The following is a 25982-nucleotide window of genomic DNA, read 5'->3' on the forward strand; positions in this document are numbered from 1 at the left end:
ACCCAATAAGCGAGTAATTAGTAATTAACTCGGAGGGGGGATTTCTGGGTTGGGGGCCAAGGCCTTTTGGCAAGCCAAGGCCCATTTTGCGGGGCGGGGGCGGGGACGGGGCAGATTTTCGCTCCGCAGAGGTGATGCCGGGAGCTGGTGGAGGACGCGACGACGCGAGGCGAGAGCTCGGCTGCGTACACACACCAACACCTGGATCCGCTATAAAATGCGGCTTTTTCTGACGCCCGCGTTGCCGCTGGAGGGGCTGCCCCCCCCCCGCCTGCCCGCCTCCCCTCCTTCTCCAGCTGCAGAAACGGGCGCTTTGGAGACAGCCGAGTCTGTGTCACGCGGCAAAAATGGGAATAAAATTACCAGCCGACACGCTGGCGTCACCCCGCCGCCCTCTCCCCACGCCCGGCGCCGTGCGGGGGGGAATGGGGTGGGGTGGGATTGCTCCCGGGTCGGAGCACGGGGACCCCGACCCCCAGCTGCCCAAGACCTTCATCACCTGGGACACGGGAGATGAGCAGCCGCGTGGCGAAGCCCGGCGCTCTTCAACCAGGTTCCTTCAGCTACTCCGCACCAGGAGGGTTTAAGGCTTTAACGCCAAATTTACTTATTTGAAGGTATTTGGACGTTACCAGGGGCGGGGGGGGGGGGGGGGGGGGGGCGGTGTTTAGAAAAGCGAGCCAGCAGCCCAGGAGAATCACCACCCAAACCCAACAGAGCAATCGCAACACGCGGCTGAGTCGCAACACCAGCACGAGATCCCGTCGCCGGTCTCTGGCCGCTCGCCGGCGCGACGCTGCCTGTCCCAGGTCAACGAGGAGAGACATGGGTTGGAGCGCTCGCTGAACCTCGTTTTGCTCAGTGGTTCATTTTTCCCCGTTACGTTGGGCTGAGCCACACGTAACTTCTCCCCCCGCGCTGGTCCGGCTTCCTCGGAGAAACAATTCCTTCTACGGATTCTTGTAGGGAAGGCCAGTTGGCCAACTCAACGGACAGAGCTGTTGACTGACAGCAAGGGCCACCCTTGGGCCTCTGGGTGTTGAGGCAAGTTCAGCTCCCTCCGCAGTAGCCGCCGTCACCTCCTGTTTCCTCCTCCGAGCTTCGCGAGCTCATCATCCTCGTTCAGCTTCTCTGAGCTCTCTGCCTCCACAGGGGTTGGTCGCGCGGTGCTGCGCTGGCCGGAGGGTGCCGGTCAAGCCGGCCGCTGCCCATGGTTGGCACCTCGAGGGCTGTGGGGCAGGAGGGGCTCCAGCAGCAGCAGCACGAGCGCCCCGATCAAGAGCATAAATAACCCAAACTGCCCCGTTTCATGTGAGTTTTGGCTCATTCGTCGAGTCCCGCTGAGCAGCTCACGAGCAGGAACCAAATCTCAGCGTTTGGCCGCGGGTCTCGGGATGTTCTGTAAAGTCCCAGGTTCTGGACTCACGTGACAACGGGATAATCTTTCCCCGAAAAACATGAATTTTTATTCCCGCCCCACTCACCGCGAAGCACAAACCCGAAGGGAATCAAGAAAGAAAAACAAAAGACATTTTAATTCCTGCTTGATAAGACAATTTGGTGACTTTTGGGGACCCTTCATCTCTCCGTGGCGGGTCACAGTGTCAGGGGAGGGGTGGGGTGCTTGGATTTCGCCCGATTTTCACCATTTTCATAAAGAGCAGAAGGCGGCTGGGAGCTTCCATCAGAGGGAAAGGCTGCTCTCTGCAGGCTGCCAAACGCCTGGGCTGGCTCTTCCACAACGTCCCAAAGCCCAAACGCAGAAGGTTTTCCAGGGGAAAATGACTTAAACCCTTTTTCTCTTGGGAAAAAGAGCCAAAAAAAAAAAAAAATAAAATCCCTGCTTCCAGTTCATTACCGGCACTAAATGGGCAGAATGCGGCTGGAAGTGGTTTTTTTCCATCTTCGGATCGATATTTCTCCTGGGGTTGAGGCATCCAGGGGGAGAGCTCTCACACCGGGCCGTCGTGAGTCTCGGGAGGGTGCTGAGTCAGCGTTTCCCCCCAGCGCTGGGTCATTAATTACCTCATTATTAACGATCCACTGCCCCGGGTGTGAGCAACCTCCAGGGCGGCGGGGCCAAATTTCTGCTTGGAAATTGGGAGATTTTAAGGCTGGAGGAAAGAAGGTGGATTTCTGCTGCTAAATCCGGCCGCCAGCCCCGGATTTTTAGGGTGGAGAAGCCGGATTCCTGCGGAAAACAGGGGAGCCCCCAAAATGCGCCGAGGGGGGAGCGGGATGGGATGAGGTGGGCCGGGGTGGGGCCGAGCCCCTGCACCCCCCACCGCCCCAAATGGACCTGTAATCACCGCAGACCCCCCGCCCGCTCGAACAATTCATTTAATTCTGCCCAGACAACACGGGGGTGGCTTCAATTCGAGGTTAACGTGCTTGCCTCAAACCTCCGTGAAAACAGTAATAGTATTAGTAATAATATCAATAAATTGCAAAGAACAAATGAGGTCGTTCGCTCGGGTGGCCGAGGGTGGCTGGGTAATTGTGCGGCGTGTGCAAATTGAGATTAAATTAAAAAAAAAAAAAACACCACCCCTCTGCTCACCGTGGCTGGGGAGGAGCCGTCATTCGCAAAGCAAAAAATGTTCATTTTTTTCTTTCTTTTTTTTTTTTTTTTTTTCATTTAAGCGCTGAGCTTTCCCTGGGAGCGCGCAGCCCTGGTGTTTTTATTAATTTTTTAATTTCCAGATCATCAAACTTCTTCCATCGCTAATTAAAGGAGTGTAAGAGGTGGGGTTGGTGGCTCTCGGTATTATCGGCTTGGTTTTATCCAGTAAAGGCAACACGCAAGGGCCGGTCGGTGGGAACTGAAGCTCAGGAATTCAGCCTGGAAAGGAAACGTGCGGGTAATTAGCTGCCAGGGTAATTAGCCGTTGGTACAGGCTTCCACCAGATGTGGTAAATCGTCGCCCCCGTCCCAGGCTCCGCAGATGAAAATAAAAAGGGAAAATTATTGGCTCTCGGTCTAGTTTTCTGGAGAAAGATGAAAAATCCAGATTTCCTCCCCAAAATCCTTCCGAAATCCTGTTCTCAGCCGTCCCCTGCGCCGTGAAGGGCCACCAGCCCCCCACCTCCACCCACCCCGCTCATTAACGGAAAATTAAAGCTCGCCCAGCCATGGCTGTCACATTAATTAGTGCTAACGAGCCACAGCCAGGTTGTTCCCAGTTCTGGGCTGAGGCGAGGTGAAGAGCAGCACCTCCAGTGGCGCTTTTTTTTTAAATAAATAAATAAATAAATAAATAAATAAATAAATAAATAAAAATCAAGTTTTCTGCTTTTTTCACGAGAAGGCCAGCACTTCTCCCGCAGAAGACTTGGATTTGTGGCTTTCATTAGTGAAGAAAATTAACCCCACTCCTTTATGGCCGCGGCGGCCTTGTTTAATTTTCTGTTCTGCCCGCGCCTCTGCTCTACGCTTCGTTCCGAAGCCGCACCGCGGCTTTGCTGCCGCAAGAGAGGTATCGGGGGGGGGGCGCCGGGGGGGCTGAGCTTTGCGATCCCTACGGATCATCCCTGAGGGCAGCGGGGTTCTGGTCGTTGAGGCAGGAACACGAAGTTTTGGTTAACTGAAACGGGAGAAGCGGGTCCAGGCTGGGACTGGGACTCAAGGGTCCAGGTGGGTGTGGAATAGGAATTGCAGGGACTCAAGGGAGTGAAAGATAAATAGTCTTTTTGAGTGAAAGACTCACTCAAGGGTCCAGGCTGGGACTGGGACTCAAACTAAATGCTTTAGGCACGTGGAACCAGAGCAGACCTAGAAACTTTAATTCCGAACTTAAAGCCGCGCTTTAATTCACCCTCCACCGCCCAACCCTAACGGAGCTGGGGGGCAAAGAGCTGGGGGTCCTGGAGCCAAAGCCAGAGACACCAAACGCAGCCGATGCCCGTGGCCATGGCAGCAGCATCCCCCAGCCCTCCTCGTTGCCATAGCAACTCCTTCAGAGCATCAGCCCACCGCCCATCGCGGGGAGCCACACCCCGCGCCCCGAAAGCGGGCTGGGATCGCGCCGAGCCAAGGGACAGGCCGGAGGCAAAGGCCCGAGTTAGCACCCCCAAATAACCTGCTCTCCTTAATTAAATCACCTGCTTAATTAATTTCTGCAAGCGCCACGAAACCGCCAGGAATAACCTGCGCCCGGGCGGTCATTAGCTCCAGATAAACCCACTCAAGGGGGGGACAAACAGCGAGTCGCAAAGGGCGCGCTGGGAGGAAAAAAGGAGGGGGAAAAAAAAAATAAAAAGGGGAAGAAAATCAATTTAAAAACAAAAGGGGAAGAAAATCAATTTAAAAACAAAAGACACAAAGGGGATGAGGAAGCGCCGAGTGTCCTTCCGCGTTTTTATCTTCCCCTCCGCCGACTATTTTATCGAGTGCTGGCGTTGGTTAATTCTGCACAGGATTGAAAAAAAAATGCAAAACTCCAGGAAACTGGTTTTGGAGCAGCCCCTTACCCCGAAGCGTCACGAAGCCGCTTAAACCACTCGCTCTTTATTTCTTTTGCCTGGTGAATAAAACGCAACATGCCACAAAGCTAAAAACACCATGAAATCCCTTTAATTAGAAGGGGCTCCACTAATAACCCTGCCTGAGCCTAATGCAGCGCACGGGCTGATAATTAACGTGTTTTGAATGGGTTTAGGCAGCTGGGGAGCTGCCGATTTGCCACCGCGGGGCAGGTGCCGCCGCGGATTTGCCTTTCTCCAGGTGTTGTCAGCCCCAAAAAAAACAAAGCGCCGGAGCCAGCCACCGTTCCCAAGGCACGGAGTGAAGGCGGCACCTTCGCGCCGCGCGGGGAGCGAGCGTCCTCCGGAGGGATGCTCGGGTCACTTGGTGCTAAGGCCGGGGGTTCGGGGGCAGATTTTTGGTGGCGAGGTGCCGGCCCGGCACGCTCCGGTGTTTTCTTCCGCTGGGCTAGAGGGAGGAAAGGAGATGAGGCAGGGGTGAGCCCGGTATGGGAGTGCCACACGCTGGCCGCGCGGCGCCAGGCAGCGTCGCAGGACATGGGACATCCCCAAAAACCCTGAAAACATCCCTTGTCCTGCAGCCCCCCCCCCCCCCCGCGTCAGCTGGGGGTGCAGACACCCCGCCGGGCGCCCGCACGGGCAGGGGAGCCCCGACCCCCAGCAGCGCACTCCGAGCACAAAGGCTATTTATTTCCTTATTTCCTTTTTTTTTTTTTTTTAAATCTTACAAAAGCAAAAAAGGGGAATTCAATCAGGTCGTGCCTCCCGGCGGGGCCGAGCCACCAGACAGACACCGCCGGTGTTTGCGCGTTTCTGTTCCAGTTATCCAAGCGGCACGTGGGTTTGCAGGGCCGGCGCTGCCGTTTGAGGTACGGGCGCCTGCGCCCGTGCCCCAGCTCCACCCCCACGAGTCACCCCGCGGAACGGTGCCGCGGGGCTTGCGGGTACTCCGGGTTGGGGACGTGGAAGCGGGGCGCGGAAGGACCGCCCGGAGAAGCAGCGGGAGGCCCCTGGACTGGTGGGAGGCTGGCTGTGCTCCCCCCTAGCAAGGCAAACCCGACATCTATGACTGAGGACAACGAAGCGGGCCGAGGTTCGGCCACGGTGACGTGGAACTCTCGACCCCCGGGCTACGAGTCCTTGCCTCCCTCGCCCCGCCGGCGGTCGGCCGCCCCGAGCGAGCTCGGCGGAGGGACGCCCGGGGCTCAGCGCGATACCGAGGGCAGGAGGCACCGCCAGGAGCTGCATCTGGCCCTCCTGCCCTTGGCCCCTCGAGGGCCCCCGAACCTGCCCGGTGGGTCTCGGCCCACCCAGGCCCACACACAGGGGCGCTTCCGAACGGGTGTTTTACAACCTGAGGTCGTCAGCGACGGGGACTGGCTCGGGGAAACGCCCGGAGGGCTGGGGCTTACTGCCTGCCTTAAGAACCTCACGCAAACGGCCCGCTATGTCCGGGCCGTATTGCTGATCGCGGCGGCCTGTCCGCCACCCGTTTTACAACGCCTGACGGAGAAACCGGTCGAGCGGAGCTGAACAGCTGAACAGAAAGGGGGAGCGGGTGGGGGACGGCCGGGGAGGGCTGGGGGTGCTGGCCGGTCAGCGAGGGACTGACCAGCACATCCTGCCCTTGGTGGGCCTGAGGCCCCGGGAGCAGCAGACACCAGTGGAGACGGAGGAACGGGGCTCGGATGCTGAGTTTTAGCTCAAGGAAAAACGTGCAAGACTGCGGTTAACGGAAAACGTCTGGCCGCTCCCTAAGCAGCGGAAAAATTTCGCCTTAAGTGTATCGAACATTGCACTTGTAAGATTTAATTAACCAACAGGCTTAGGACAGCAGTAACGAACTTGTAGGCAGTGAGTCGTCCGGCGTGCCCCGGGGAGAGGGCAATGGCCAGCCAAATGCTGCCAAGCACTGTTAGAGGCTGTGTAACGGTGGAAGAGCTGCTGCCAGTAAAAGACTCCTTGCTTACCCCCGGCTCAGTCACCGTCAGACACCCCCAAAACACCAAACTCACCCGAGAGCAACGGAGGTGGCGGGGGGGGGGGGTCACCCCAATAACGGGGGTCCCCTGCCTGTCCCCGGCATCGTGGCGCTCGGCTGGCGAGCCCCCCTCACCGGTGCTGCTTCTTGTGCCGGAGGATCTCCGTGGGGGTGAAGGTGAAATCCCGCTGGCACGCGTCGCAGTGGTAGGACCGGTGGAGGGCGGAGGTTTTGGCGGGGCTTTCGGGTGTTTCTTCTGGGGGGGCTGGGGGAAAAAAAACGAGGGGAAAAGGAGGAAAAAGGGGGATCAGCAGGAAAACGAAGCCACGCAGGGCCCTTTTTTTTTTTTTTTTTTTCCCCCTCCTTGCACCCCTAAAGCGCGGCCCTCGGTGGCGTTTTGAGGGGCGTCTCCTAAAAGCCGGCACGGCTCTGCCCACCGAGCAGAGATGCTCCCGCCCCGCCGGGAAAAACCGAGCTGGTTCTCCCCGATTATCCCTTGTCACGGCCCCCTTTTTTTTGGGGGGGGGGGGGGGGAACCTCACCCTGGGCGGGCCGGCAAGCGCTTTCGTGGCACATGCGCTCCAGGGGGGTGAAGGGCATGTGGAGGTCGCAGTGGGGACACGTCCAGAAGCTCCGCAAGCAGTCGCTGTAGAGGTCCGTGTCCGTCTGGGGGACACGAAGGGGACGTTCAGACGGCGACAAACAGAGCGCGAGGGGCGGGAAAAGGGCCTACTCACAGCCAGGCAGTTGTAGGTGAGAAACTCAGTCACCCTGTGGCCGCCCTTCACCTCGTCGGGCTCCATCTCCATTCCCTGGAAAAGCCCCGGGAGCCGGGGAGCGGCCGGCACCGTCTGGGGGCCGACGTAGAGGTTTTGTTTCTCCAACCCGGTGAGCTGGCGCAGGTGGTACGGCACCTGCCGGAGGGCGGTGGGGATTTCAGGGTGGGGGAGCTGCACGGGTTCCCCCCTCTTCCCTCTTTCTCACCCCGGCGGGGGATTAAAAGCCACCCCCCACCCCCCCGCGCCGCCTCACCTCCGTGCGCAGGAATTCCAGCAGCTGCCGGGTGAGCGCGGAGACGTCGCGGGAGCGGGGCCGAGGGCTGGGTTCCTCCCCCCGTTTCTCCAGAAGCTGGTGGAGGAGCTCCTCCCAGGCGGAGCGGAGCTGCAGGGCGGCGGAGAGGAGGCGCAGGGCCGACTCGGGGGAAGGGACGGTGAGCTCCAGCCAGCCGTCCGCTACCAGCCGGGCGCAGTCCGCGCTGGTGTCCAGCGAACGGGAGAAGAGCAGCAGAGCCTGGAGGAGCGGAACGCAGCCGGGCTGGGGGGCGAGGAAGACTACCAAAAGGGGGTGTGGAGAGGAAGAGGAGGAGAGCCAAGAGCTTACCTGTAAGGCTGGGACCCGCACGCAGTTCATCAAGTAGGGTTTGTTGGTCTCCAGCAGCGAGACAAAAGCGAGGAGCTGGTGGTGGCGGCTCAGCCCCTCCGTGGGGTCTGCAAGGGGGTGTCTCAGCTGAACCCCAAACCTCCCCCCGCCCCCAGCGCCCGGGAGCTGCCAAAGCCCGAGGCCGGCGCCGAACAAAAAGCAAGGGAGAAGCAAAACTCCCTCCTCCGAGCTCGGGGCGGTCGCACACCTCCGGTGCCAGCGCGTTCCGGTCCCTCCTTGGCGTGGAGCAGCTCCGGGCTCGTAGCGAAGACGCAGGTGGGATGAAGCACCACCCCCTGCTTGTTTTTGGTGTGAAAAACCTGCAGCGAGAGGCAAACGGGCGTCGAGGGAGAGCGAGGGGCTGCGGGGGGAGCCCCGGGGCCTGGGGGGGGGACGACACGGACCTGATCGGAGTCTTTGCGGCCGCTGTTGAGCGGGTCGGGGAGGGCCAGCTGGGGGTAAAGCCCCCGGCACAGCACCAGTTTGAGCAGAGTGAGCTGCGAGGAGGAGAGGGCTGAGCTGGAGACGGCCTGGAGCTCGTCCACGTTGTGGCGGAGCTTGAATTTGACATCCTGCAGAGGACAGAGCGAGCGTCAGGCGCCTGGCCGGTCGGCTCCAGCCTCCCCAGGAGAAGAAACGGACGCTGGGACCACCTGGATGTCGATGCCGCGCTCCCCCTTCCCACGGGCGCCACCGTCCTCCTCCTCCTCGCCGGAGGAAGCGCCGGCTCCGTCCTGCAGCCGCAAGACCTTGCGCTTCCGACCTTCCGCCTCCGCGTGGGAACGCCAGAGGCGGTGGAGCTCGCGGCGCTCCCGGTGTCGGCTCTGCCGGCTGTAGCTGTCGCTGGGCCGGCCCGAGGGTTCCTCCAGCAGCCGGTGGTCTCGAAGAAGCTCCTGGGGAGGCGGGAGGAGGTCGCTGAGCCCCGCCGCCGCGGCCGGGGGGTGGGCAGGTCGGGTCCATTCAGAACCGGCAGCGCCTTCCCCGGAACGAAAGCGAATTCCGCCCCCTCCCCGCCGAGGTCGGGCCCCTCACCTGGAACTGGCGCCGCAGGTTGGCGGCTTCGTAGAGCCGGTGCTCCTCCAAGCCTCGCCGCCGGCACCACTTCCGAGAGCTGCCGCTTCGCTCCGATTTCACCTGCTCCGGGACAGCGCTGCTCGAGCCTCCCGCTTTTCCCACCCCAAAAATCAGCCCCTCCGCGGCGCCAGCAGCGTCCCGCACCCCCACACACACACACACACACCCCCCCCGTCATTCCGCAAAGCGGTCTCCCCACATTCCAAGCGCCGCGTCGGCAGGAACCCCACCTGGACCCACTCGTTGAAGAGGTTGAGCAGCGTCAGGGGGTCGCCGTGGGGGCTCTCGAGGGGCCGCCGGGCCGTGGCGCAGTCGGGGTTGGGGTGAGCGGATCGCAGGAAGGGGGACTGCACGCTCAGCGCCGCCGCCACCGTCAAGGTGGGCTCGGCCAAGCCAAAGAGAGCGCCCAGGACCAGCATCTTGCCTGCGTGGCGAGGGCAAGGCGGGCAGCGAAGGGAGGGCAGCGCCCCCCTCAGCTCCTCCTGCCGCCGTTTCTGCCTCGCGGGGGGCACCCCGAGTTACTCACCGACCACCACGTCCACCGGCAGCTGGGCCAGGAGGGTCCCGATGAGCGTCAAGTCTTCGGCCTCATCCAAGGCTCCCTGGTCCTTGAGGTAGCGCAGGGCCGTCTCCAAACTGGAGGAGGGAGGAGGCTCCAGGAAGGGGAAGCTCCGGGGATCGCCCAGCCCCATGCTCTTCAGCTGAGAGTAAAGCAAGCCCCGCGACAGCGGGATTTACAAAGCCCCGCCAGGAGCCACCGCAGCCCGACGCTCCGCCTGCAGCCCGGCCTCACGCTCAGCGGGGCGGCTTCCCCCAGATCTCCGCCAAGGAAAGCCCCGGCGCGAGCGGGGGGATCCCCCGTTTTACCTGGAGCACCAGAGAGTCAAGAGCAACCCGCTGGATCTCCGGCACGGGGTAGGGGGAAAAGGCGTCGTAGTCGGACTCGGCGTAAAGGCGGTAGCAGACGCCGGGGCCGGTCCTGCCGGCGCGTCCCTTCCGCTGCTCGGCGCTCGCCCGGCTGATCCAGAATTCCTGCAGCCGCTGAAGTTTGCCCTGAGGGTCGTAGCTCATCTCCTTCACCTTCCCTGGGGGGAGCGGGAGGGAAGGAGAAGCTCAGGGAGGGGAAAGTTTTCCCGCCCAGCGGAGAGGGGAGGGGGGATTTTTACCCGAATCCAGGACGAAGCGCACGCCGTCGATCGTCACCGAGGTCTCTGCGATGTTGGTGGAGAGGATGCACTTACGGACGCCGGGTGGGGGCACGTCAAACACCTGAACAAAAGGAAAAAAAAAAACCGACAGTTCCATGTCAGCACAGCCGGCTGCGGGGAGGAGCCAACCTCCAGAGAAAGGGGGCTGCGCCCCCAACGCCCCACATATATGCGCCCCAGTCGGGCTCAGCCCCTCGCCCACCTTATCCTGCTCGGCGACCGAGAGGGTGCTGTGCAGGGGGAGCACAACCCAGCGCTGGGTACGGGCGGCGTAGGCCTGCGCCGCCTCCAGCACGGCGCCGATTTCGGCCACCCCGCTGAGGAACACCAGCAGGTCCCCGCGCTCCTCCGGCGGGTATTTGTGGTCGATGGCTTGCAGCACCCGCAGGTAGGGGAGGGGGTCCAGGCGCTCCGATTTCCCCCACTTCCCACCCACGGGTGCTTCCTCTTTAGGGATGGGCTGGTAGATGACCTGCGGGAGCGCAGAGAGGGAAGACGTTCGCTCCGGGCGGGTTCCCGCGCCGGGATTCATCCCCAGAATCACTCCCCGCCCTCACCGAGATGGGGAAGATCCTTCCTGGCACCTGCAGCACCGGGGCACCACCAAAATACCCCGAAAAAAGGCGGATGTTGATGGTGGCCGACATCAAGACCAGCTTAAGGTCCGGGCGAGCGGGCAGGAGCCGCCGCAGGACCCCCAGGAGGAAATCGCAGTGGAGGTGCCGCTCGTGAACCTCGTCGGCGATCAGGACGTGGTACCCGGGCAGCGTCGGCTCCCGCTGCACCTGCCGCAGCAGCAGCCCCTCCGTCAGGAAAACGATCTTGGTGGCGGGCGAGCGGGTGCTCTCGAAGCGGATCTGGTAGCCCACCTGGGGCAGGAGGAGGAGAAACAGAGAAAAATCAATGAATTAGACGAAACAGAGTAAAACGGAGTGTTTCAGCTGGGGGCGGGGATCACGACAGTCACCTAGGCCGACCGCCTGACCGAACGCTAAAGGCTTTTAAGGGCATTTTTAAGGTGTTTTCCTCTCAAACACCGGCAGGCGGGGGGCACTGACACCTCCCGAGGTGTTTGACCGCCCTTCGTGGCGCAAAAACATTTCCGAAAATCCAGCCTGACCCCCCCCCCCGATGCAGTTTTGAACTTTTCATCCCTCCAGAGAAGCAAGAGCACCTCCCAGCTCAGTACCGTCAGCCGATTCACGTCGCTAAAGATACGAATGTGTTGGTTGGTTGGGGTTTTTTTTTTAATATCGTTATTTTCAACGGTTTTTGAACAAGCCCCAAACTCAAGCCTTGAGGAACAGCGCCCAAACCAGCCCAGCTCGCTACAACCCGTTTGCTCAGCCCGTCCTTAGCGCCCAGTAAGGGGGCGGGAAGAAAACCAGCCGCGCTGCGCAGCTCCCGGGTCCCCCCGTCGCCAGCCCCCCCGAGCTCACCTGGCTGCCGTACTGGTGCAAGCTCTCGTAGCCCACCCGTTTGGCCAGCGAGACGCAGGCGATGCGGCGAGGCTGGGTACAGGCCACGTGGCTGTAACCGGCCGCCAACAAAAACTGAGGCACCTGCGTGGACTTGCCGCAACCGGTATCGCCGGCGATCACCACCACTTGGTTTTGAGCCACGGCGCGCAGGAGCCGGTCCCGGTACTGGGAGATGGGAAGGGCGGCTCGTTCCCGCTGCAGCTTGGCCAGTTTGGCGAAGCTTTGCTTTTGGGTGAAGTCCAGGTAGTGGAGCAGAGCGGCGCGGAATTCCGCGAGGGGTTCCTGGGGGACGCCCGCCGCTCCTCGCCGTCCCGGCGCCGCGCCGGAGCTCGGCACCGTGAGGTTGATGCGGTACCGGGGGTCGTAGCGGCGGGGCAGGCCGAGGGGCCCCGCCCGCTCGTGGGGACCGGGGGCCGCTTCACCTTCGGTTCTCCGGCTCCGAAAACGCCGGAGCCGTTCGAAAAAAACCCAGAAATTGCGAACGTCCTCGGAGCCGGCTCCGACGGGATCCTGCTGGTGGAAATAGAGCTCCTCCAGCCGGCGCCGCGTGGCGGGACAATCCCAATCCCACTGGGACGGCGAAGGGGCCGGCTCCCGCCGACGGGATCTGTCCTCCTTCTCCTTCTCCGACGGCATCCCCGGCACCCCCGCTGCCGGTCCCGGAGGGTCTGCGCCGGGCCGGGGGCGGGTGGGAACCGCGAGGGGTCTGTGCTCGGCCTCGGCTCCTTCTGGGGGGGACTGGGAGGTCGGGGGGGGGGACACACGGTGAGACCCTGCTCGGCCCTGGCCACCACCGGAGCCTCCTCCCTGCCGGGACCCGCAGCGCCCCACATTGTCCTGGGAACCCCCCAGACCTGGGACCCCCCCCAACCCAGCTCAGCCCCCTGGGACCCCCCCACATATACCGCTCCAGCTCCTTAGGATGCCACCCCCAACCTGGCCCAGGCCCCCTGGGACCCCCCCACACCCCCGTCCAGCTCCCTGGGACCCCTGAGCACCCCATCTGAGCCCCCTGGGACCCCCCCCACACCCCACCCAGCCCCCTGGGACCCCCCCGTGAACCCCAACCCAGCCCCATGGAACCCCACACACCCCCAGCCAACCCCATAGGACCCCTGAGCACCCCAGGACCTCACACACGCCAGCACAAACCCTTGGCACCCCCCAAGCACCCCAGGGACCCCCCACACCCCCATCCAAGCCCCCTGGGACCCCCACAACCCTGTCCCAGCCCCCCTGGGACCCCCTACAAGCCAGCCCAACCCCCTGAGACCTCCATGCACCCTCATTCAGTCCCCTGGGACCCCCCACGAACCCCAACCCAGCCCCACAGGACCCCCCACACCCCCACCCACCTCCCAAGACCCCCAAGACCCCCAACCCAGCCCCCTGAAACCCCCCACACCCCATCTGAGCCTCCTGGGGCCCCCATGCACCCAACCAAACCCCCTAGGGCCCCCATGAACCTTGTATCAGCCCCCTGGGACCCCCCGTGAACCCCAACCCAGCCCTCTAGAACCTCTCACCCCCCCAGAGGACCTCCAGGACCCCCCACACCCCATCCAGCCCCCTGGGACTCCCTGTGAACCCCAACCCAGCCCCACAGGACCCCACATACCCCCACCCAACCCTCAGGACCCCACACACCCCAACCCAGGCCCCTGGGACCCCCCCCCCACCCCATCCGAGCCCCCTGGGAACCCCCCCCACCCCATCCGAGCCCCCTGGCACCCCCCCCCATCCGAGCCCCCTGGGAACCCCCCCCCCCATCCGAGCCCCCTGGGAACCCCCCTCACCCCATCCGAGCCCCCTGGGACCCCCCACACCCCACCCGAGCCCCCTGGCACCCCCCCCACCCCACCCGAGCCCCCTGGGACCCCCCACACCCCACCCGAGCCCCCTGGCACCCCCCTCACCCCACCCGAGCCCCCTGGCACCCCCCCCACACCCCACCCGAGCCCCCTGGGACCCCCCCCCCCCCCACCCGAGCCCCCTGGCACCCCCCTCACCCCACCCGAGCCCCCTGGGACCCCCCCCCACCCCACCCGAGCCCCCTGGGACCCCCCCCACCCCACCCGAGCCCCCTGGGACCCCCCCCCACCCCACCCGAGCCCCCTGGCACCCCCCACACCCCACCCGAGCCCCCTGGCACCCCCCACACCCCACCCGAGCCCCCTGGCACCCCCCCACACCCCACCCGAGCCCCCTGGCACCCCCCACACCCCACCCGAGCCCCCTGGCACCCCCCCACACCCCACCCGAGCCCCCTGGCACCCCCCCCACACCCCACCCGAGCCCCCTGGGACCCCCCCCCACCCCACCCGAGCCCTCAGGACCCTCCCGCCAGGCCCGGCTCCCCAGTGACCACCCCACCCCCCCCGCACCACCCCCCCGCGGCCCGTCCCGCATCCCCCCCGCCTCAGGCCTCTCCGAACCCCAATTCCCTCGCCGCTCCTCGGCCCCCCCGCCGCCCCCCCCGCCGCCCCCCCCGCCGAACCGCCGTCCCGGGGCCGGGGCCGCCGCCGCTCCAGGCCCGGCCGGGCCCGCGCTCACAGGCCGCGGCGGGACGGGACCCCCCGGGGCCGCCAGGGGGCGCCCGAGCGCCGCCGCGCCGAGGGGAAGGGGCGGGGCTGCAGGGGAGGGGCGGGGAAAGGGGCGGGGACGAGGGGGAAGGGGCGGGGCTGCAGGGGAGGGGCGGGGAAAGGGGCGGGGACGAGGGGGAAGGGGCGGGGCTGCAGGGGAGGGGCGGGGAAAGGGGCGGGGAGTGAGCGGGGAGAGGGGCGGGGCTTCCCCGGAGCCGCTCGACGGGGCGGGAGGGGGCTGCGGGCACCGCTGCGCCCCCCTGTCCCCAAGTGTCCCCAAAAATCTCTGCTGCGCCCCCCTGTCCCCCAAAATCTCTGCTGTGCCCCCCTGTCCCTAACTGGCTCTGCTGTGCCCCCCTGTCCCCAAATAGTTCTGCTGTGCCCCTCTCTCCAACTGTCCCCCCGTCCCTAATTGTCCCCAAAAATCTCTGCTGCGTCCCCCTGGCCCCAAATATCTCCGCTGCTCCCCCATCCCCAACTGTCCCCCCTGTCCCCAAATATTTCTGCAGTGCCCCCCTGTCCCAAACTCTCCCCAACTAGCTCTGCTGTTCCCTTGTCCCCAACTGTCCCCCTTGTCCCCAAGTGACCCCAAATAGCTCTGCTGTGCCCCCCTGCCCCCAAATGTCCCTAACTGTCCCCAAATAGCTCTGCTGTGCCCCCCTGCCCCCAAATGTCCCTAACTGTCCCCAAATAGCTCTGCTGTGCCCCCCTGCCCCCAAATGTCCCTAACTGTCCCCAAATAGCTCTGCTGTGCCCCCCTGCCCTCAACTGTCCCCCTTGTCCCAACTGTCCCCAGATATTTCTGCTGTGTCCCTGTCCCCAATTATCCCTGCTGTTCCCCCACCCCCATCCATCTCCGCTGTGCCCCTGTCAACTGTCCCCGAACGTCCCCCCTTCCATCCCCATGACACCCAACTGCCCCCCCCCCCCCCCGGTGGTGACGATCCCACCAACCCCCGTCACCCCCCTCCACCAGCTCCCCCCCCCCCGGAGGTGAAGCAGGACCCTGGGTTCACCACCTGACACAAGGACTTTCCAGGGGAGGGGACAAGACACCCTGGGGCACTTATTGCGTCACCCACGAGCTCAGAAATCTGCCGGGACAGCAAAAATCTTGCCCAATAAATTAAAAAAAAAAAAAAAAAAAAAAGGAGAAGTGATGGACCGAGGTCTTGCTCAAATCTTGAGGGAGCTTCGATATTTATTGGTGATGGTGGACACAGCTGCAGTGAAGCCGGGGAGATGAAGGGCAGCAGCAACGGGGTGGACTTGAGTTTTCTGGGGTGATGGAGCGAGGTTGAGCTTGGAGGTGGGGGGTCACCCCCCCCGGGACCTCGCTGGGTGGTGGGGATGTGGGGCTGGGAGAGGGGAGGAGCTGGAAGAAGCAGAAGAAGGTGGCGTTGCGTTCAAGGACAAAGCCCTCTCGTCCCCGTTAGGCCACCGAGGAAGCCAGGAGGTCCCCAGGGGGAGGTGGGCACACAACTTCTCCGGCCCGCAACCACGGGGTGCAAGCGGTGGGGAAAGGGGGCAACGGAGGCATCTTCTCCTGGGACCTCCAGGGGAAGAGGCGGTGGTGGTGGCCTCAAGCACCACAGGAGCCCTTCCCGCCCCGGAGCCACCTCGGTCCCCGTCACACTGTGGTGCTGACGCTTTGGTCATCCACGGTGGACTTGGTCTTCATCCTGCTGTCCCCCATGGTGCTGGTGGGGTCGTCGCTCAGCACGCCCCGCAGCACGGCTCTCCAGGACCGCTGGACCTTGTCCTTGAAGTCCTGACCCATGACGACGTAGATGATGGGGTTGATGCAACTGTTGATGTAGGCGACGCCGGCCACGATGGGATCGGCTTCCAGGGCGCCCTTGAACAAGGAGCTGTGAGGACGGGTGGAGGCCAAGATCAAGCCCACGACGTGGTAGGGCAGCCAGCACACGAAGAAGCTGAGGATGACCACCAAGATGAGCTTGATGGCTTTCTGGGAGCGGGCGAAGCCCTTGCTGTGGACACGGGCCAGCAGCAGGCTGTAGCAAGCCGTGATCACCACGAAGGGCACCAAGAAGCCGCAGACGAAGCGGGTGACGGCCGTGACGAGCTCGGTGAGATGCTGGTGGTGCCCCACGGCCGCGTAGTCCAGGACGCAGGTGGTCTTCTCGGAGAAGTAGTCGAGACGGGTGGTACGGAAGATGAAGGAGGGAAGGGTGAGGAGCCCGGCCAGGAACCAGGCGGCCGCGCAAGCCCCCCGGGCCAGCCCCAGCGTCCGGTGGTTTTGGCACCACACCGGCCGCGTCACCAAGGCGCAACGGTCGGCGCTGATGGCCATCAGGAGGAGCACGCTGGCGAACATGTTGAGGATGGTGAGGGAAGGCAGCAGCTTGCAGGCGAAGCGACCCAAGGGCCAGTGGTGGTCACGGGCCAGCGGCAGGGCCAGGAAGGGCAGGGCCAGGCAGCAGAGGAGGTCGGCCACGGAGAGGTTGAGGAACCAGACGCCGTTCACCGTGCGCCGCAGCTCGAAGCCCGTCACCCAGATGACGGCTCCGTTGCCCAGAACGCCCAGGAGGAAGATGAGGGCGTAGAGCGCCAGGACGGCGCGGTAGCTGTGCGGGACTTCGTAGCCGTCGAGATCGTAGATGGAATAGTCGTCCAAGTTGGAGTAATTAAAGGTGTAATTGGGCATCGAGAAGTCCATCCTCCACCAGCTCCCAACCTAGAAACCACACTGTCAGACCAGCGTACGAGGGTTTGGGTCGAAGGAACCTTCAGTGAGCATCTCGGCCACCCCCGCTGCCACGGGCAGGGCCACCACCCTCCCCTGGCTCAGGCTGCTCCAAGCCCCGTCCGCAGCTTCACCCAACGCTTTGGGATGAAGGAACCTTCAAAGACCATCCGAGTCCCACCCCCCACAGCGGGCAAGGACATCCTCTGCTAAATCAGGTTGGTCTGGCCAACCTCATCTAGGGCACCCACAAGTTCTCCGGACAACCTGTCGCCACCCTCATCATAAAACGTATTTTCTTGTCCATCCTCATCATCACTTTTCCCTCCATCCAACGGTCCTCTCCCTTCACGGAAGAGGCAGCACCTCCAAGACCAGCCCCAGTGAGATGTTCCTCAAGAAGGTGCTCAGCTTCGTGGTTTCCTCCCCCGCAACCCCGGTCACCAAGGAAATGGGCATTTCCCCACTTCCTCACCGAGCTGCCCTCGGCTGCGTGGCGCAAGAGGTTGGAGGAGGAAACGCCGGAGGAACTGCAGCTCCGGCATCTACTGGGTGGGTGCCGCCGCGCTCTCAAGGCCCGGGGGGGGGGGAAAGAGAAACCTCTCGGTGCCCAAAGCATCGCCAGACCCAAGCAAAGGTGGGGAAAAAAAAAACCAAACCAACCAACCAAACCCCTGAAGGAGAATGAGGAAACCACGGGGAAGGTCTGGGATCTTCTGATGACCCAGACCATGGAAGAAGGAGCAAGGAGGAGACAGGGCGACTCCAACAATCGCCCAACGCCTGAGGAGGAGCTGCAACCACCCCACCGCAGCGGGGAAAATCCATCCCCCTCCGAGGAGAAGGATGGAGATCGCCTCGAGGCCGGCTTCCCCCTTCCCCGCCGGGATGGTGTGGGAGTGATTATTTTTTTTTTTTAGGTGAAAGGAGAGAGCCTTGGCCATCGCGCGCCCTCCCCCAGCCGCTCACCTGGGTCCTCGCCAGCTGCGGCCGTGCTCCCCGGGGCCAGCGGGGCAGCGCCGGGGTTTTATACGGCGGCGGCGAACAGGAAGCAACGCCGAGGGGGAAGAGATCATCGGTGGAGGCAAAAAAAAAAAAGCACCCAAAAAAAACCAAAAAAAAAAAAAAAAAAAAAAAAAAACAAAAAACATGAAGAAGAGAAAGAAGAAGAGGCCGGGTAGGGGGAGAGGGGCTGGGAAATCTTGTCTCCGGGGGGAACCAAGGAGGGGGAATGATGAGGGGGAGCTGGCGGTAGTGAACGGAGCTGAAAAAGGAGGTGTTGACCCCAAAATGGTGCTTTTTTTTTTTTTTTTTTTATTTTTTTTTGAGGGTTATCAGGCTCGGTTCAGCTCAAAGGTGATGCCAGGCCAGCCCGAGCCTGGTCCATGGTGGTTGGGGAAAGCTGAGGGGTCTCGTGGGGATACCTCAAAATCTGGGGGGTGGAACTCCTCATCCTCTCCTGACCTGTCCCTGAGGACACCCTGAGTGTCACAGGGAGATTTAGGGGAGACCCCTCCTGCTCTTAACACTCGTTTCACCCCAAAACCTCCAGCAGAGCCCTTACACTCCTCATCTCACCCCCAAAAACCAAGAACCCCTCAAGAGGTAACAGCCACGGGCGGCTTCACCGGTCCCTTCCTGCTCCCCCCTCACCTCCCCAGCCTTGAGAGGGGGATCCCCATGAGCATGGGGGGGGGACCCCAACACCAAAAGGGGGGGACCCCCGTGAGCAAGGGCCAGGCACAAAGCTGTTTTGGAGGTTTATTTTACGAAGAGCCCGAGGCGGGCGCAAGCCCACCCCTCCCACCCAGCTCCAGGGCACGGGAGGGGAACAGGAGGGGGACACCCCCCCCACACACCCCCCCAAAAATACCCTGCTGGGGGTAGGAGCCTTGGGGGAAGCTGCTGGGAAGTGGGGGGGGGGCGCAGCTGGAGACACCCCCCTCCCCAAACCCTTTGGGGACCTTGGGCGCTGCCACCACCGTGACACCGGGCTCAACCCAACTCCCCTGTGGGCACAGAAGGGATTTGGGGACCCCCCACACCCACTCCCCCCCCACTCAGGTGTGGGTAGGTGATTTTTTTTTTTTTTTTTCCTTTTTTTTTTTTTTTTTAACCCCCACCCCGGGTTATTCCTGCCGGCTCACAGTCTCTAGAAAGCTGGAGGGGTCACGGCGGGAGCGACCCGGGTGACGGGGGCACCGTCCGCGGACATCGGGGCGCTTGGCCGTCCTGTCGAAGGAGAAAAAGAAGAAGGAGGCAGCGTGAAGGCAGCTGCCAGCTTGAGAAAACAGGGGGGGGGGGAACACAAGGAAAAGGGGGGACACAGTGGGGGGGTCCAGTCCCTGCCAGCTCCACGCTGGGCTACAGGGCCCGATTCTGCGGGTGGGGGGAGCAGGGGGGGGTGGGTGCTTTGTGCCCCCCCCTCACCTCCGCTCTCCGAACCCGGAGCCTTACCCTGATTCTACAACCTCCCCCCCCCCAGCGCCGGCCCTAAGGGAGAAATCAGTCCCTTGGGTTGGTTGGGAAGGGAATGTAATCCGGGACAGAGGGACGGATGGACAGACATACAGACGTGGCAGCCTCCCGGGTAAGCGCAGCGCCCGCCAGCCTCCGCCACCCGACGCGCTTCCCGGGCTTTGGAAGAAATCGGATCCCGAACCCGGAGGTGCCGGGAAGAAACCGCGGCAACTCCGGGATGTTTTGCAGGTAGAGTCAGTCTGTCAGCGGGGAGCGTCAGAGCCGGCAAGCAGAAGTGGGAAGGACAGACAGACAAGACAAGAGCGCGGAGGGTGGCGGGTGTCAGTCGCCCGTTAGCGGCCGGCCGGAGCAGGCGAATTCTTACGGAAACGCACCCGCTCGAAGTCTGTGATCTCCACCGTGCCGGGGGCTGCCTCCGCGTCCGGCTGGCGGCGAGACGCTGCGGGCCCAGGAGGAGAAAAATAGGAAAAAAAAAAAAAAAAAATTTTAAAAATTAGGGGGTGAAATAGTAGGAGCGAGGAGGGTCCCCTGTGGTGGGTGTCCCCCTCCCCGCTCCCCACCTTCCGTCCCGTCCTCCGCCCGGCTCCTCGCCGCCTCCTCGCGCTTCTCTAAAAGTTCTTGCTCCGTGTTCGGCCTCGGTTCTTCCCCTTGAGGGGGGGCTGCGGGGCTCTGCACCCCCCGGGGGGGCCCGGTGAGCTCCCCGGGGTTCAAACCTGGGCAGGGGTGGGGAAGAAACCGGAATCAAGCCTACGCTCAGCTCAGCCCCTTGTCCTGCTCTGGCTCTGCATCCCCCCCCCCGCTTCAAATCCCAGCCCAGCTTTGGTGTCCCCCTCACCACCCCCCCCCCCCCAAAATTTTACCTGGAGTTTCTCCGGAAGCCCCTCTCGACTTGGGGACAGTGGGAGCTGAAAGGGGACTGTCCCCCAGGCTGCTGCGGGGAGAGGTCAAGTCCATCTCCTCGCCCCAGTCCGAGACGGGCTGGTGACCTCCCACGGGGGAGAAGGGGCTCGGGGGGGTGTCACCCCCCCACCCTGGGGCAGCTCCCACAGTGCTGGGGGGGGACCCGTTTAGTTTAAGACCCGGGGTCTGCCCAGTTCGGGGGGGTCGCTGAATTTTGGGGGACGCACTGCGGGGTCCTTCGGCCTCGTTCAACGACCCGGGGCTGCCGCTGCCTTCCTCCTCCTCCTCCTCCTCCTCCTCCTCCTCGCTGACGTCCTCCCACTGGTCCTCATCCTCCTCGGGGCTCAGGGAGCGGGGGGGCTCCGGGAGGGCCCCGCTTGGTGCTTCCTCAGCCTGGGGGCACAAAGAGAGGGGGTCAAAAAGAAGGGGGGGGGGGGGGCGGGGGGAGAAGCGCACCGCGGCGCAGCCGAGCGCCCCCCCCGGCGTTTTACCTCCCGCCTCGCGGCTTCCTCGGTCGACGCCGGCAGCTCCTTCTCTTCCCACCGGTTATCGTGCATGCTGGAAGAGGAAAAAAAGATGATCCAAGATAAAAAAATCAGTAGGAAAACAGGGTTGGGAAAGGAGGAAACCCACCCCCCACCACCACCACCACCTGTAGGGTTTGGCCCCCGCGCCCTGGCCGCGGCCCCGGCTCTTCCGCCGCCGCTGGGCGCGATGCGGGGCGAGGAATTCCCCGAAAGTGGGAGGTTTGGGAGGAAGGTGCTTGTTTTCCTCTTCGGAGCCGGGCGCTGCCGCGGAGCCGTCCTTAAACCTAAGAAAGGAAGCGGGTGACACCAAAGACATCGCAACCCCCACCTCAAAAAATATCCCGACCCCCCCCCCTCCCCTCCCCAGGACGTACATGCTGTCCGATTTCTCGGCGTCCCACTCCCGCCGCCACTGCCCGGTGGGTTTGCGGTGCCGTGCCAAACGTTCCTGATCGATCTGCTCCCGTTCTTTCTTCCAGCGGACGTATTCGGCTCGCTCCCGACCCGTCATGGACAGAGTCATATCCAGCAGCCCCCCACTTTTCGGGCTGGAACGACGTCCCTGCGGCAAAACACATCTCAAGCGCCGTCCCACCCCGGGACCCCCCCCCAAAAACACCAAAGGGGACCCACCGGGGTACGTAGGGGGCCCTGCCAGGTTTTTTCACGCTCCATCCCGGCCTTGACCTTGTCGAAATCAGCTCCCCCCCAATTTCGGACGTGGCGGCGGCTTCCCTCCTTGCGATCGGCGTCCTGGAAGGGGCCGCTGCGCCGTGGGTCGTCCAAAAAGTTCCGCACCGGGTTTTTTTCATGAAGCCCATCCTAAATCAGGAGTGGGGAAGGAAAGGAAAAAAAAAAAAAAAAAAAAAAAGGACGTTATCACCTTTTTTGAGGGGGGACACAAACAACCGACCCCCCTTCCCCTCCTCACCCGCTGGTTCCTCTCGTACTCCGCAATTTTCTCCATCTCCTCGTTCATCTTTTCAATATTCTGCCGCCGTCGCTCTTCCCACTCCTACGGCGGAGAAACCAGTTATTTAGGAGCAGGTAGCACCCCCAAAACCAGCTGGTGACCCCCCCACCCTGCACCCCATACCCCAAGGGGTGGGGGGTGAATATAAACACCCCCCCACCCCCACAAAAAAAAACCCAAACACACACCCACCTTGGATTTTCGGTCAGGAGCAGCGTCGCCCCCCATCACCGAACCGGCCGCCCCCCGGCCCCGTGGACGCCGGCCCCGACCCCCCGGGGCCACCCCGTCACCCCCCGTCCCTTCCCAAAACGGGGTTTGGGGGTGTCCCCCCCCCAGGGACCGGCTGGAAAGACGCGAGCCAGCACGGCCGGAGCCGCGGGGAGCTGCGCCGCGCCCGGGTTTTGGGGTGCCTGTTGGTTTTTTGTCCTTGGCCGTTCGCTTCTCCTAGAGAAAAAAAAAAATACAGGGGGGGGGGAAATTTAGGAAAATTCACAGCGAACCCCCACTTTGCCCTGAACCCCAACTCACCCCGGGGGAGAGCATGACCTGGACAGTGACGGAAAGATCTTTGTCCACCCATCTCCTCTCGGGCTCGGCGTCGGGGGGCCGTGCCCGGCGCAGAGCCGTGACGGCGATCCCTTCCTGCTCCGCTTTCTTCCGATCCTCCTCGATCTCCTGGCGCCGGGATGGGGGGGGGTGAGCAGGATAAACCCCCCCACCCCCCTGTTCGGCTCCGGGTGGATTTTGGGGAGCGGAGGGGAGGATAACACCCCCCACACACACACACACCTTCCTGTGACCCCGTATTATGTTAAACCCCGTCCTGCGTGGGGGTTAAGCCGCGGCGGGCGGAGGATCAGGGAAAGGGGGGGGGGGGGGGGGGAGCACCTGATAACGTTTGATAAGAGCTTCGTTCTTCTTGCGCAGCGCCTCGATGCGTTTGTCCAGCTCCGCGTCCTTCTCCTCTTTCGATCTCAGGTCCAGCGCGGCCGACTGCGGGGGGGGGGGGGAGGGGGGGGGGAAGAAGCTGCCTGGAGCCCCGGGCCTGGGCACGGAGCCCGTCCCCCCCCCCCAAAGCCCCGGTGTACCCCCCGCAAAGCCCCTGGGGCACCGGAAAGACCCAGCAGCTCCCCCCAGGGAGGCCCCGCCGCTCCCCCCGCCAAGCTCCCGCAGCCCCGGTAAAGCCCCGTCACTCCCCGTGGTGCCCTGGTGAGGCCCCCCCCCCCCCCCCCCCATTCCCCCTAGAGCCCCACTGCCCCAACCCGGAGCCCCGGTGAGGCCCCCGGAGCCCCATCAAGGCCCCCGGTAAGGCCCCACCGCTCCCCGCGGTGTCCCGGTAAGGCCCCGGAGCTTCAGCCCGGTGCCCCGGTAAGGCTCCACCATTCGCCCGATCCCCCGAAAAGCCCCCCCGCTCCCCCGGTAAAGCCCCAGATCCCCAGCCCGGAGCCCCGGTAAGGCCCCGCCGCTCCCCCCGGAGCCCCGGTAAGGCCCCGCCGCTCCCCCCGGAGCCCCGGTAAGGCCCCGCCGCTCCCCCCGGAGCCCCGGTAAGGCCCCGCCGCTCCCCCCGGAGCCCCGGTAAGGCCCCGCCGCTCCCCCCGGGAGCCCCGGTAAGGCCCGCGGAGCCCCGGCCCAGTCCCACGCAAAGCCCCGCCGCTCCCCCGGGAGCCCCGGTAACACCCCAGAGCCCCAGCCCAGAACGCTGGGAAGGCCCCGCCGCTCCCCGCGATGCCCAGGTAAGGCCCCGGAGCTCCGGGCCCGGCTCCCGCAAAGCCCCGCCGCCCCAGCCCGTCCCCCCGGAGCGGAGGGCCCCGGGCCCCGGGCCCCACCATGGCGGCGGCGGCGGCGGCGGGGCCTCACACGGAGCCGCCGCCTCCCCCGGGGACCGGCCGCTCCCGCCCACCCGCGCGTCACAGCCGCTTCCGTTGCGGGAGTGGGCGGGGCCTTAAAACGGCGACGGCGGAGCGCGGAGTGGGGCCCACCGTGGGGCTGGCCCCTCTGTTCCCCCCCCCCCCCGCGACGTCTGTCCCCTGCCCTGGCTGGGGTCCCACGGCCACCCGTGTTCCCCTGTCCTCGTGTCAGGGGCCGCACATCCCCGTGTCCCCACGGCCTCATGTCCCCGTCACCCGTGTCCCCCTGTCCCTATGTCGGTGTCCGTCCCCCGCCCTGTCCCCCCCGCCCCCCGTGTCCCCCGTGTCCCCCATGTCCCCGTGTCCCACCATCCACGTGTCCCGCTGTCCCCCGTGTCCCCGTCAGTGTCCCCCCCACGTGTCCCCGTCAGTGTCCCCTCGTCCCCGCGCCCCTCCGTGTCCCGTGTCCACTGTGTCCACCGTGCCCCCGTGTCCCCCGTGCCCCCCCTTCCCCCGTGCCCCCCTGTCCCCCGTGTCCCCCTGTCCCCCGTGTCTCCCTTTCCCCCGTGCCCCCCTGTCCCCCGTGTCTCCCTTTCCCCCGTGTCCCGTGTCCTCCTGTGTCCCCCGTGTCCCCCGAGTCCCCCGTCAGTGTCCTCCCCACGTGCCCCGCGTCCCCGTGTCCCCCTGTCGGTGTCCCCCCCCCTCACGTCCCCCGTGTCAGTGTCGCCCCCCCACGTCCCCCGTGTCCCCCCGTGTCGGCGCTCCCCTTCGCGCTCCCCACTCCCCCCGAGGTGGGCGTGTCTCCCCGCCCCTCCCCGCCCGCAGGGGGCGGGGCCGGAGGCGCGGCCTGGGCGGGGCTCCCCTCGCCCCACCCCCCGGCTGTCTCCATGGCAGCTGCGGCTCTGACCGCGGCGGCGCGCTCTGATTGGCTGGGCCGGGCCGGGCGCGCGGCGCCGGGGGCGGGGCCGGGGCTCGGCCCGGAGCCGGGACCTATAGCGGGGCCTATTGCCGGACCTATAGCGATGCCGATAGCCCTCACCTATAGCCAGGGCCTGTAGATGAACCCACAGCAGGGACCTATGGCGGGACCTATAGCCATAGCGGTGAGTGTACCTACAGCAGCACGTATGGATGGACCCAGAGAGACATCTATAGCCAGACCTATAGCTGTACTCATAGTGGTACCTATGGCGGTGTCTATACCGATACCCATAGCCATTACCTACAGCTGAACGCATAGGGGTGCCTATAGCACTGCCTATAGCGGTACCTATAGTTGCACGCATAGCTGGTACCTATAGGTGTACCTACAGATGCACCTATAGCTAGTACCTATAGCTGTACCCACAGCTGGTACCTATAGATGTACCCACAGCAGGAACCTGTAAGTGTATTTATACATGCACTTATAGCCAGTACCTATAGCCGTACCCACAGCTGGGACCTATAGCCAGAACCCATAACCAATACCAATAGCTGGCACCTATAGACGTGCCTATAGCCACATCCATAGCTGGGACCCAAGGCTGCTACCTATAGCTGTGCCCAGAGCTGGGACCTATAGCCAGGACCTATAGCAGTACCCATGGAGATGCACCCACAGCTGACACCTATAGCTGTACCTATAGCCAGTACCCATGGCTGGAACCCACAGCTGGTACCTAGAGCTGTACATATAGCTGGTACCCATAGCTGGATCCCATAGCAAGTACCTATGGCTGGTATCTATAGATGCACCCATAGCTGAGACCTACAGCCATACCCATAGCCAGGACCTATAGCCAGTACCCGTGGCTGTCACCCATAGCTGGTACCTATGGCCGGTACCTATAGCGGTACCTACAGCTGCACCCGTAGCCAGTACGTATGGCTGTCCCCCATAGCCGTCCCCTATAGCCATCCCTATAACCATACCTATAGCCATCCCCTATAGCTGACCCCTATAGCCACCCCCATAGCTGTTGCCATAGCTGTCCCCATAGCTGTGCCCTATGGCCGTCCCTATACCTGTCCCTACAGCTGTACCTATAGCTGTCCCTATGCCCATCCTCTATAGCCGTCCCTATAGCCGTTCCCCATTGCTGTCCCTATAGCCATACCCATAGCGGCCCCTCATCACTGTCCCTATAGCTATACCTACAGCTGTCTCCTATAGCTGTCCCCATAACCATCCCCTATAGCTGTCCCCCATTACTGTCCCTACACACATCCCCTATAGCTGTCCCCATACCCACCCCTATAGCCATCCCCATACCCACCCCTATAGCCGTCCCCTATAGCCGTCCCCATACCCATCCCCTATATCCACCCCTAT

General features: G+C 63.6%; 2 protein-coding genes across 4 annotated transcripts; both read right to left on the reverse strand.

Moving 5' to 3' along the window:
* Positions 1–6275: 6275 nt before the first annotated feature.
* On the reverse strand, positions 6276–12514 carry DHX34 (DExH-box helicase 34). The gene is made up of 16 exons (XM_033011851.2): positions 11604–12514; positions 10722–11033; positions 10367–10636; positions 10123–10225; positions 9824–10041; positions 9483–9657; positions 9187–9380; positions 8915–9016; positions 8536–8775; positions 8287–8454; positions 8091–8202; positions 7844–7950; positions 7496–7753; positions 7201–7377; positions 7006–7129; positions 6276–6728 (listed from the first exon to the last, which is right to left on the reverse strand). Exons 1-16 carry the CDS (start codon positions 12279–12281, stop codon positions 6595–6597), a joined length of 3372 nt encoding a protein of 1123 aa, XP_032867742.2. The 5' UTR covers positions 12282–12514; the 3' UTR covers positions 6276–6594.
* Positions 12515–15410: 2896 nt separating this feature from the next.
* On the reverse strand, positions 15411–23935 carry CCDC9 (coiled-coil domain containing 9). Of its 3 annotated transcripts, none has more exons than XM_042797301.1 (16): positions 23648–23935; positions 22710–22814; positions 22350–22496; positions 22011–22265; positions 21777–21860; positions 21479–21667; positions 21220–21407; positions 20971–21129; positions 20810–20876; positions 20279–20711; positions 19979–20131; positions 19793–19857; positions 19509–19657; positions 19085–19169; positions 17907–17921; positions 15411–16928 (listed from the first exon to the last, which is right to left on the reverse strand). In XM_042797301.1, the coding sequence occupies exons 1-16, from the start codon at positions 23648–23650 to the stop codon at positions 15858–15860; spliced, it is 3168 nt and encodes a 1055-aa protein (XP_042653235.1). In that variant the 5' UTR covers positions 23651–23935; the 3' UTR covers positions 15411–15857. The 3 variants fall into 3 exon arrangements, with proteins under 3 accessions (XP_042653235.1, XP_042653236.1, XP_042653237.1); XM_042797302.1 differs by having other exon boundaries at positions 22368–22496; positions 23648–23933; XM_042797303.1 differs by having other exon boundaries at positions 20546–20711; positions 23648–23930.
* Positions 23936–25982: the final 2047 nt, after the last annotated feature.

This window comes from Tyto alba, unplaced genomic scaffold, assembly GCF_018691265.1.
Source record: "Tyto alba isolate M040663 unplaced genomic scaffold, T.alba_DEE_v4.0 Super-Scaffold_25, whole genome shotgun sequence".
Taxonomy (NCBI): Eukaryota; Metazoa; Chordata; class Aves; order Strigiformes; family Tytonidae; genus Tyto; species Tyto alba.